This window comes from Schistocerca gregaria, chromosome 3, assembly GCF_023897955.1.
Source record: "Schistocerca gregaria isolate iqSchGreg1 chromosome 3, iqSchGreg1.2, whole genome shotgun sequence".
Classification (NCBI taxonomy): domain Eukaryota; kingdom Metazoa; phylum Arthropoda; class Insecta; order Orthoptera; family Acrididae; genus Schistocerca; species Schistocerca gregaria.
In genome coordinates this window covers 697,071,389-697,083,415 of record NC_064922.1, presented here as the reverse complement: position 1 = coordinate 697,083,415, position 12,027 = coordinate 697,071,389, and the positions used below count along the sequence as shown (strand labels likewise).

General features: G+C 45.8%; 1 protein-coding gene across 1 annotated transcript in view; it reads right to left on the bottom strand.

Moving 5' to 3' along the window:
• LOC126354702 (juvenile hormone esterase-like) overlaps nucleotides 1-7,260 on the bottom strand; it is a 127,278-nt gene extending 120,018 nt beyond the window's left edge. The window contains exon 1 of the mRNA XM_050004521.1: nucleotides 7,031-7,260. Coding sequence (XP_049860478.1) covers nucleotides 7,031-7,246 — 216 coding nt within the window. The 5' untranslated portion in view covers nucleotides 7,247-7,260. The remainder of the gene's footprint in view (nucleotides 1-7,030) is intronic.
• Between the last annotated feature and the right edge of the window lie 4,767 nt (nucleotides 7,261-12,027).

Below are 12,027 nucleotides of genomic sequence, written 5' to 3'. Positions count from 1 at the left end.
CAAGTTCTTCAGTAGCAGATATGGACTGTCACTGTTTTCCTGAATTTCTACAATCTCCTCCACATTGGGCTTTTTTTAACTCCTGATTATTCTTGGAATAATTCCAAGTAATTAAGAATAAGACAAGAGAAGACAAGACCAAACACTTAGAGCCAGCAGACAAGTTAATCGCGAATTGTTGTAAGAAACCGAAGATGAGGATCACTAAGGACACTTTGTTCCGTATCGTTCACGATTTTTTGAAGCTGCTTTAGCAACTGTAATTCCGCTAACTTATCATTGTAACCAGTTTTGAAATTATGGAAACCTTCTTCTACAGGAAAAAGTACCAGAAGTATTGATTATTTGGAAAAAAATATACAATTATAAAGGTTAAGTAGTCACAGCCGCAATATTTCACAGCCGACACTTTGTACATGCCTTGGAAGTTCAAACGTTGGTAAACAGATAGCACTGGAATTTAGACTCGTGGAAGATAATGTTAACTACAAAACAGCCGGCCGATGTGGCCGAGCTGTTCTAGGCACTTCAGTCCGGAACCGCTTTGCTGCTATGGTCGCAGGTTCGAGTCCTGCCTCGGGGATGGATGTGTGTTGGTTAGGTTTAAGTAGTTGTATGGGACTGATGACCTCAGATGTTAAGTCCCATACTGCTTAGAACCATTTTTCAAACTACAAAACATGTTATGCCCGGTGGCTTACAACGCTTATAGACGCGTATATAGACAGAAAATAAAATGTTACACTACGGTAGAAAAATACACCGGAAGTGTTAAATGTCACTACTAGACCGAAAATTTCTAAATCGTTAATTCAGTTAGTTGCACATATTTAATCCAGTACTGATGCTGAAGGGTGGAACAGCCTCACAGTTTGTTGCGACAACAATTTTTCCACACGCAAAAACAGGGTTTCACATCTATCTGGGCGGTTTACAGCCACGTAGTCGCAAATTTGCGAGACAGATGATTGTGGAAGTCGTGTGTTTCTGTGAATTGTAAGAGGCAACCAAAAAGTTTCCTTTTGAGGGTCTTGCTGCGGTGTATATACAGACATGCAACATAGCACGTCTCCAGTACTGGTATAACATCGAGGTCACGCAGGTAAGGGATTCGTGTGGCATCCGTGTTTCCCCGATGTGCGTGCAGGAGAGGATGTGCAGCAGACAGTTGCGGACTTCTTCACGCAGAACAACACAGTATTTTACCAAACGGGTATCTTCAGCCTGGTGCGTCGGTGGGAAGATTGCCCCACTGCTCCCGGCGATTATGCCTGATCGGCATACCGATTATGGACTGTATGGCAGTCTAAAGAAAAATTATTGATCACTCCTTTATGTTGTGAAAGAAGCTTTGATTAGGTATCGTTACGAGGGGAATAATAGGCGTAGGAAATGAACTTAATTCTCCATGTCATGAGATACTGACACACTTTGTGCATTGGCTGCCAGCTTTCATTGATAGCTTAACAGTTTTACGCCGCAAAATGCTCTAATTTCTCAGAGAAATAAACTTTTTGATCTGCAACTATAAAATTCAGTGTCGTTTCCTTTTACCAGTCAAAGAGCGTCCATTTGCTTACATTCATTTTATGCTGCGATTAACAATCACTGCTAGGAAATTTTATGGCCGCTGGGTAGTTACTTTCGAGCCAAAGATAGTATTTCAATTCGAATCGTGAGCTCCAGTCCCGCTCTCAGTGTGTCTAATTTATATGTGTAACGGAGTTCGCAAGTCCTGTATGCCGGCCGGTGTGTCCGTGCGGTTAAAGGCGCTTCAGTCTGGAACCTCGGGACCGCTACGGTCGAAGGTTCGAATCCTTCCCCGGGCATGGTTGTGTGTGATGTCCTTAGGTTAGTTAGGTTTAAGTAGTTCTAAGTTCTAGGGGACTGATGACCACAGAAGTTAAGTCCCATAGTGCTCAGAGCCATTTGAACCATCTGAAGTCCTGTATTTCCTGGCGAGAACACTGATACTTACTACTGGTACATCTCAACAGCGCAGTGAGACAAGTCGTTCTATAGCGTTCATATCCGAAGCCCCCGGAGTATACATCATTCCATTAGAACTACTGACAGCCTTGGGAGAGCGAGTCCTGACAAAACTGCCGTCTGGTGAGCAAGATGTATGAGACAGGCGAAACACCCTCAGACTTCAAGAAGAATATAATAATTCCAATCCCAAAGAAAGCAGGTGTTGACAGATGTGAAAATTACCAAACTATCAGTTCAATAAGTCACAGGTGCAAAGTACTAACGCGAATTCATTACAGACGAATGGAAAAACTGATAGAGGGCGACCTCGGGGAAGATCACTTTGAACTCCGTAAAAATGTTGGAACACGTGAGGCAATACTAGCCCTACTGATAGAGGGCGACCTCGGGGAAGATCAGTTTGAACTCCGTAAAAATGTTGGAACACGTGAGGCAATACTAGCCCTACGACTTATCTTAGGAGAAAGATTAAGGAAAGGCAAACCTACGTTTCTAGCATTTCTAGACTTAGAGAAAGCTTTTGGTAATGTTGATTGGAACACTCTTTAAAATTCTGAAGGTGACATGTGTAAAATACAGGGAGTGAAAAGCTATTTACAATTTGTACAGAAACCAGATGGCAGTTATAAGACTCGAGGGTCATGAAAGGGAAGCAATGGTTGGGAAGGGAGTGAGACAGGGTTTTAGCCTTTCCCCGATGTTATTGAATCTGTATATTGAGCAAGCAGTAAAGGAAATAGAAGAAAAATTCTAAGTAGGTATTAAAACCCATGAAGAAGAAGTAAAGGTTCGCCGATGACATTGTAATTCTGTCAGAGACAGCAAAGGTCTTGGAAGAGCAGTTGAACGGAATGGATAGTGTCTTGAAAGGAGGATATAAGATGAACATCAACAAAAGCAAAAAGAGGATAATGGAATGTTGTCAAATTTAGTCGGGTGATGCTGAGGGAATTAGATTTCGAAATGAGACACTTAAAGTAGTAAGGGAGTTTTGCTATTTGGGGAGCAAAATAACTGCTGATGGTCGAAGTAGAGAGGATATAAAATGTAGACTGTCAATGGTAAGGAAATCGTTTCTGAAGAAGAGAAATTTGTTAACATCGAGTATTGATTTATGTGTCAGGAAGTCGTTTCTGAAAGTATTTGTGTGGAAGTGAAACGTGGACGATAAGTATTTTAGACAAGAAGAGAATAGAAGCTTTCGAAATTTTGTGCAACAGAAGGAAGCTGAAGATTAGATGGGTAGATCACATAACTAATGACGAGGTATTGAATAGAATTGGGGAGAAGAGGAGCGTGTGGCACAACTTGACAAGAAGAAGGGATCGGTTGGTAGGGCATGTTCTGAGACATCGAGGGATCAAAAATGGCTCGGAGCACTATAGGACTTAACTGCTGCGGTCATCAGTCCCGTAGAACTTAGAACTACTTAAACCTAACTAACCAAAGGACATCACACACATTCATGGCCAAGGAAGGATTCGAACCTGCGACCGTAGCGGTCACGCGGCTCCAGACTGTAGCGCTTAGAACCGCGTGGCCACTCCGACCGGCCATCGAGGGATCTCATCAATATAGTATTGGAGGGCAGCGTGGAGGGTAAGAATCGTAGAGGGAGACCTAGAGAAGAGTACACTAAGCAGATTCAGATGGATGTAGGCTGCAGTAGGTTCTGGGAGATGAAGAAGATTGCACAGGATAGAGTTGCATGGAGAGCTGCATCAAACCAGTCTCAGGACTGAAGACCGCAACAACAACAACAACAACAGTAAAGGAAGCTACACACTACAAGGAAATTAAGCGAATGGGGCTGGAATCGCATTGAGCATGCAAATACAAAAAAGTAAGTACAATTTCAGAAAAATTGGATGCTTTATTCAAGAGAAACAGCTTCACAAACTGAGCAGGTCAATAACGCACTGCTTCCTCTCTGGCCCTAACGCAAGCAGTTACCCAGCTTTTGTATATTCATAAAGTTGTTGGATGTCCTCTTGAGCGACATCGTGCAAAATCTGTTTAGTTGGCATGTTAGATAGTCAAAATCTCGAGCCCTGCCCATAATACCCCAAACGTTCTCAATTGCGGAGAGATCCAGCGACCTTGTTGGACAAGGTTCGGTTTTGGCAAGCACCGAGACAAGCAGTAGAAAATCTCGCGGTGCGTGGGCGGGCTTTATCTTACTGAAACGTAAGCAGAGGATGGCTTGCAATGAAGGATAACAAAACGGGGAATATAATATCGTCACATACCGCTCTACTGTAAGGGTGCAGCAGATCATATCCAAAGGGGTCTTGCTATGAAAGAAATGGTAACCCAAATAATCACTCTTTTCTTGGGCTGTATGGCGAAGGACAGTCAGTTTGGAGTCCCACCGCTGTCCAGGTCGTCTCCAGGGAGGTCATTGGGACTCAGTTCGAAGCGGGACTCCAACTGAAGACAATTCTACTGCAGTCAATGAGATTCCACACCGAAGACATGTCTGGTGATTCCCCAGACAGTGATGGGATACCAAGATGACTGTCACCTGCCGTACAGCCCAATAAGCAGGAATTGTGGTCTGGGGTGCCAATCCATCTCGTACCAGGACCCTTCGGTTTGTCATCCGTGGGCACCTTACAGCACAGTGGTACGTTGTCAATTTTCAAAGCTCAGTTTTGTTACTCTTGACGGTAAGATAATGCCCTACTGCGTACTGTGAGAGCTTCTGTTGCTTGTCTTCGCCCTTGCCAAACCCTACCTTGCCAAGCAAGGTCGACGGATCTCTCCTACACTGAGAACATTTGTAGCGTTATGGGCAAAGCCCAACAACCAACTCGGGATTTTGACGATACAATGCGCCAGTTGGGCAGGATGGCACGATAGCCCTAGGAAAATCTCTATCATTCAGTACCAAGCCGAGTAACTGCTAGCATAGGGATCAGAGGTGGACCAACGCATTATTGACTTCCTCGATCCGTGAGACCCTTTCCCTTGAACGAACCACCCATTTTTTTCTGAAGTGTAATCATTTGTTTGTTAGTATATGTACATCACATCTACCGATTTCCGCCCCATTCATAAAGCCTACGTCGTTCTTTCTTCCAATGGTATTGGCAGAAGGGATAAGACGTTTGCCGCGTGGGATTAGCCAAGCGGTCTAAAGGCCCGCTCATGAGACCATAAAATGTGTTACGTTCCACACGGATGTGCAGCGGACAGCAGCGGATAACTACCGACGCATATTGAAGTAGATGCGTACAATGGTGCTGTTACAGAAATGAAGAGCGTTGGATATGATTCAGAGGGTGACCTATGTTAACGTATACCTAGCAGGGACACTCACTCACGTAGCGCATGTCCTGCCTTTAACGCGCACAATGGCATCACGGACACAAGCAGCTTTTGGAACGTACGTGAGTGTGGGACACCTGTTTAAGATCCAACACACGACGCTTACGCTACCACCTGGAGAGGGTGGACTTGTCTAGTGAACATATATGAAAAGGCACGGGCGTTATTTGTCAGTACGATTTTACGACAGTGACGCGGTCCATTTCGCAATATTTCGGGTGCGTTGGCCGATGTACTAGCGCCCACTTCAATGCTGCTCCCAGTCAATGTGGGCGATATTTCACCGAAGATGCCACATTTCGAGTCATCCCCCCCCCCCCTTTTTTTTTTTTTTTTTTTTTTTTTTTTGAGTTTAGCTATGTCAGTGAATGCTTCCCAACAACACGACTACCGACGACGCGAGATGTATACCAACTCTTACTGCGCCGGAGCCCCAGGAATACCCTGCAAAAGAAGTACCCAGACAAGAGCTGGCGACAGATATGGCGCGTTATACGGAACGTTTACCTCCCAACGTCGGTACGCTCAACATGGTATGCGGTGGTAAATAGGAAGTTCGCAACGAATCAACGGCGGCACGCGATTCGTTTGGCAGACACTCCACTATGTTTAGGCTGCGCAACAGTGGACGCTGATGAACACCGTTTAGCATGTGGTGGGACAGCTCCAGTGTGGCACTTGGCACAACAGATATTGGCGTTCCTGTTACGCTCCGCCCCTCACACAATTTCATCAGACACACTTTTTTTCCCCAAAGAATCTTATATTCCGGTCCAAAAAACCAATGCCCTGACATGGATACGGGGAATGGTGGTGGGCTACGTCTATAACGAATCGGAAAAGGACAAAATGGATTTTTGGCATTTTCTCCTGGATGGACACAGGAGGCTGCAACAGCATAAGAAATATGGGCAATACTTCGCTAATTACTTGCGACTTACATTTACCGACCTGCCGGCCAGATGGGGTGTGAAGGGTGAGAGATGAGATAGACGAAGAAGCGGAGATAGACATCGATCACACTTACGGACCCATAGTTAATTTCGAGAAGACGACCCAGTCTTACACCAACGTCTGGACAACGAGTCGATAGATCGATCTCTTGCTCTATCGAACGTTGGGTCGTGAGCAGGTGTCATCCCCGGCCCGAATTTCATTTCGTTGCTACAGGAGCATGTTTCTTTTGTATTTGTACTATCCGCAATGTCTTCATGTCTTTCATTTGGACATTTTCAGTTTTATTCATTTCCTTAATTAATTAATTTTCTAATTAGCACTATTTGTCAACATTTGGACACTATTTATGGGGTCGTCAAACAAAATGTATGTCACCAAAGGTTGTAAGTCTGACATTGGAAAAAATAAATAAAAAAACAAAAAACAATAAAAAATAAAAATAAAAAAGAGTAGCGTCGAAGTCTCAGTCTGAGCTTCAAACCATCTTCACCCCATTTTTTCTAAAATAAGTAAAAATATAAAAAAAATGGTCTAAGGCGGTACAGTCATGGACTGTGCGGCTGATTCCGGCGGAGATTCGAGTCCTCCCTCGGGCATGGGTGTGTGTGTTTGTCCTTAGGATAATTTAGGTTACGTAGTGTGTTAGGTTAGGGACTAATGACCTTAACAGTTAAGTCCCATAAGATTTCACACACATTAGAACATTTTTTTTGCTAAGACGTTTCCCTGCAGCAAGCAGCGGTTCACTAACCCTGAAGCGTAGTTTCCCCACGGGCGGCTTGGCGAACGGCAGATTGTAGAAGGCCAGGTACTGCCGGCCGCCCCTCGTCGTCTCCGTGGAACCCCTTACGAGGCCCTGCCGCGTCGGCACCACTAGCTGGACGCGCTCGCCGCCCTGAAAGAGGGCCACCAGCAGCGACGCGGCCGAGATCGCCAGCAAGTACAGCAACGACGTCGCGGCTGGCATGCGTGCACTGACTGACTCACGCTTTGTACGCGCGCCACTGCTTTTAGCCTGAGGATAGGCTGAAGGGTCACGGTCACGCAGCCACTCTGCCGCTTATCGAATCCCTTGACCCCTCCTGGCTGCCCTGTAACACTTTATTATTGGGAGAGATAGGCCGCAAGGAAGTTTCCTGTTGTTGAAGTTTAGGTTTGAAACCGTGATTCATCACAACACCGAAACGGATTTCGAGGCAAACTATTTTGTCAAATGACGACGTTGCTTCAAAATCATGTGCGTTCTATAAGTCAATAACCAAAAATACCTTCATTCCATCACGAGCTGAGTACCGACCATTGCCCGGGTATATACTTATTTAAAAATTCTGTTAGTCCACTTCTCTCTCTCCCCTCCCCCTCCCCCTCTATCCATTCTTTGACCATTTCTTCCTCTCTTGTCTTGTCCATCGGCTCCTCTTGTCTTTCTCTGTGCCTTTCCTTCTCCCCCTCCGCCTGTTTATCTTCTTCTTCTGCCTATCTGCTTCTCTTCTTCTCCCTATGTCTCTTTTCATGTCTTTCTCTTTCCTTTGTCTGTCCATCTCCTCCTTGTCCACCCCTTCTGCATATTTCCCCCTCCTCTCTGTTACTTCCTCATAACCCTATCTGCTTCCATCTCCTCCCACCTCTCTTCCCGTTCATCTGCTTCTCCACCTTCCCTCTCCAAATTACCACACTCACTCCAATAGAAGGCTGGTAGTTCTCAAGTCCACAGCGTTTCCTCCCGGATCGTAACTAATATGCGTACCAAATTAGGTGAAATCGTTTTACGAGTTTAAATGGGCATTTTACTCATCGCTTTGCCTGTGTACGCACATTTCAAATATATTTCACATGTACTGAACATATTTCACAGGCATTTGTACAATTATGTCATCTGTATCTGTGTCCATATCTCGTGGGCTAGTGGCTAACGTTGCTGTTTCTGGATCACAGGGTGCCGGGTTAGATTCCCCAACGAGTTGGGGATTTGTCTCTGCCCGGGGACTGGGTATTTATGTTGTACTCATCACTTCATCATCATCATTCGTGATAGTAGTTAGACAGAACTGGGAAAAAAATTGGACTATGTAAAAATTGGTTCTTTGTAGGGTCCCTGATGACCATGCAGTTGAGCGCCCTACAAACCAAACATCATCATCAATCCTGTATCTGTAGCGAACTTCGCTCTATAGTTTCATTTTCACGCATCTCAATGTTTATGATGTCATTTCTTGTGATCAGTGTGCTACACAATGCTTTGATTTCACAAGTATATAAAGTGGTATATGTGACTATTGTGTGCGAAATGTGTTGTGAATAGAGTCAGTAGAAAAGAAACAATAAGTTAAAAGACATGAATAATGCAGTAGTTTTCAAGTATCTCAATGTTTAACAAGTCATATGGGTCAAATGGCTCTGAGCACTATGGCACTTAACATCTGAGGTCATCAGTCCCCTAGAACGTAGAACTATGTAAACATAGGTAATCTAAGGACATAACACACATCCATGCCCGAGGCAGGATTCGAACCTGCGGCCGTAGCAGTCTCGCGGTTCCGGACTGAAGCGCCTAGAACCGCTCGGCCACCGCGGGCTGCTATGAACTCATATCCCCTGAACTATGTGTCGTAGAGTTATATAACTGTTTGGTAGATTCAGTGGTATATGTCAACACCGTCTGGAAAATTTGTCCCGAATACAATTCGTAGTAAAGGGGCAATAAAATAAAACGTCATGCTTCATGAGGCAATTTTACTGCATGAACAGCGAAAAGATACTAAGAGACAAACTTTTTCTCTTTCATCATTTGTGGGGTCTCAGCGCAAAAATGTTTCATAAAATTTTGAAATAATGTGCGAAGTTTGTCCCACGTCTCTAAGTGTTCTCATTCTCAAATACCAGATGTCTAAAGTGCAGGTATTCGCGCGTCATGGACTACACTGCTTTTTAAGCCTCCCCCCTCCCCCTTCATCCGTTTAATAGGCCGGTGGTTCTTATCCCACAGTCATAATTTACAGACAGTAAGTGATATTTATAACACGTTAGGGTGAAATCGTTGCAGTGGTTTAGGAGGAAATGTAGAACATACATACATATACAGGGTGTTAAAAAGAAGTGTCAACTACTTTGAGAGGTACATAAAATCAGTCCATCAAAAATGGGTTCGAAAATGCATACTTTCCGGGATGAACACTTCTTTATAGGAACAGCTGGTTGCGGATATCAGCACAGTGGTTGCGCTCCGTCAAATGTATTGGCAATGTGTTATCGTCTCTTACGCACAGTTCACTAGCTAGCATTAGGTGGTGTGCAGTTAGTGGGATGGTTCGTGTCATGTTATAGGCTACGCTACTTTTGGTCGTGTACGTCCTGGGTACGTATCATGGTATTTTACTTTCTTCCAACTGTGGATTCACATATGTGGTTCCTGCTATTGCGCTGTTCGTACCGACAAACGATATATAACTTTTACATTTTCTCTCTTCCACTACTTTTCAGTAACGCAAGCCTTCCACTGGACCAGTAAAATGGGGCATATGACGTTCTGCTACGGTTTAACGGGTGTAGCCTGCGAGCCCCTGACGGTGACCGTGCAGAAAAGTAGCCACAGCGCAGAGCGCCCTCTGATAAACTGCTCGCTGGACTTTTACAGCTTCTGAGGGACACAAGTGCCCTTGTACACGTCAAGAATGCCAGTGGAAGGTCCCGAACAGTCCGCACGTCTGACATGGACGAGCACGAGCTATGTTCGATGGAAGAAACCCATGGGACGAGTGAGCGACTATTAGCAGCGGCAGAAGACTTGTCTCACTCTCTTATCTGGAAGGTACTTCACAAACAATTACTGTACAAACGTAATCTACAGGCCTAAGGCCACGGAATCATCATGGTAGACGGCGGTTCTGTCAACGGCTGTTGCAGAAGTGTGCGCAGATCCACTGTTCACATTCAAGATTTTATTTACGGCTCAGACAGGTTTCACAAGAGATGGTGTTGCGAATTTGCAAAATCAGAATGTAGGGCAGATGTGAATCCGCAAGCAATTCAGGAAAGTGGGTAACAACACCGATTCGCAGTCAATGTATAGGTAGGAGTACTTGGCGATAGATTAGTAGGGTGCTGAGGTCGCAGTTTCGAATCCTGCCTCGGGCATGGATGTGTGTATTGTCCTTAGGTTAGTTAGGTTTAAGTAGTTCTAAGTTCTAGGGGACTTATGACCACAGATGTTGAGTCCCATAGTGGTCAGAGCCATTTGAACCATTTTTGATTAGTAGGGCCATATGTGCTACCATAAAGGTTAACTGTTATGCATTATCTAGACTTTCTCACTGATGTATTGCCTAACTTGCTGCGAGCTGTGTCATTGCAGCAACGAATACAAATGTGGTTCACGCATGATGGCGTGCCAGCACACTTTCATCTCAATGTGCGTGAACTGCCGCAAACATTTCAGGACCGCTAGATTGGTCGGGGACAGGGGGGACACACCTTGATCTGCTCGGTCCCCTGACCTTAATCCTCTAGACATCACGTTATAGAGACACTTGACGGAATTGATCTACGCCACACCAATCAAGGAAGTGCGTACACAATGGGGTCGCATTTTCAGTATGTTCCAAAAAGTGTAACAACAACCAGATATACTTAAAAGGGCGTGTCATTCCTTAGCCAGAAGCCAGAGGGGTACATTGTCATGAATGGACGCCACGTTGAACACCTCCTGTAAACACATGTTTACAGCAGAAAGAATGCATTTCCGGATCTACACTCCTGCAAAATTGAAATAAGAACACCGTGAATTCATTGTCCCAGGAAGGGGAAACTTCATTTACACATTCCTGGGGTCAGATACATCACACGATCACACTGACAGAACCACAGGCACATAGACACAGGCAACAGAGCATGCACAATGTCGGCACTAGTACGGCGTATATCCACCTTTCGCAGCAATGCAGGCTGCTATTCTCTCACGGAGACGATCGTAGAGATGCTGGATGTAGTCCTGTGGAACGGCTTGCCATGCCATTTCCACCTGGCGCCTCAGTTGGACCAGCGTTCGTTCTGGACGTGCAGACCGCGTGAGACGACGCTTCATCCAGTCCCAAACATGCTCAATGGGGGACAGATCCGGAGATCTTGCTGGCCAGGGTAGTTGACTTACACCTTCTAGAGCACGTTGGGTGGCACGGGATACATGCGGACGGGCATTGTCCTGTTGGAACAGCAAGTTCCCTTGCCGGTCTAGGAATGGTAGAACGATGGGTTCGATGACGGTTTGGATGTACCGTGCACTATTCAGTGTCCCCTCGACGATCACCAGAGGTGTACGGCCAGTGTAGGAGATCGCTCCCCATACCATGATGCCGGGTGTTGGCCCTGTGTGCCTCGGCCGTATGCAGTCCTGATTGTGGCGCTCACCTGCACGGCGCCAAACACGCATACGACCATCATTGGCACCAAGGCAGAAGCGACTCTCATCGCTGAAGACGACACGTCTCCATTCGTCCCTCCATTCACGCCTGTCGCGACACCACTGGAGGCGGGCTGCACGATGTTGGGACGTGAGCGGAAGACGGCCTAACGGTGTGCGGGACCGTAGCCCAGCTTCATGGAGACGGTTGCGAATGGTCCTCGCCGATACCCCAGGAGCAACAGTGTCCCTAATTTGCTGGGAAGTGGCGGTGCGGTCCCCTACGGCACTGCGTAGGATCCTACGGTCTTAGCGTGCATCCGTGCGTCGCTGCGGTCCGATCCCAGGTCGAC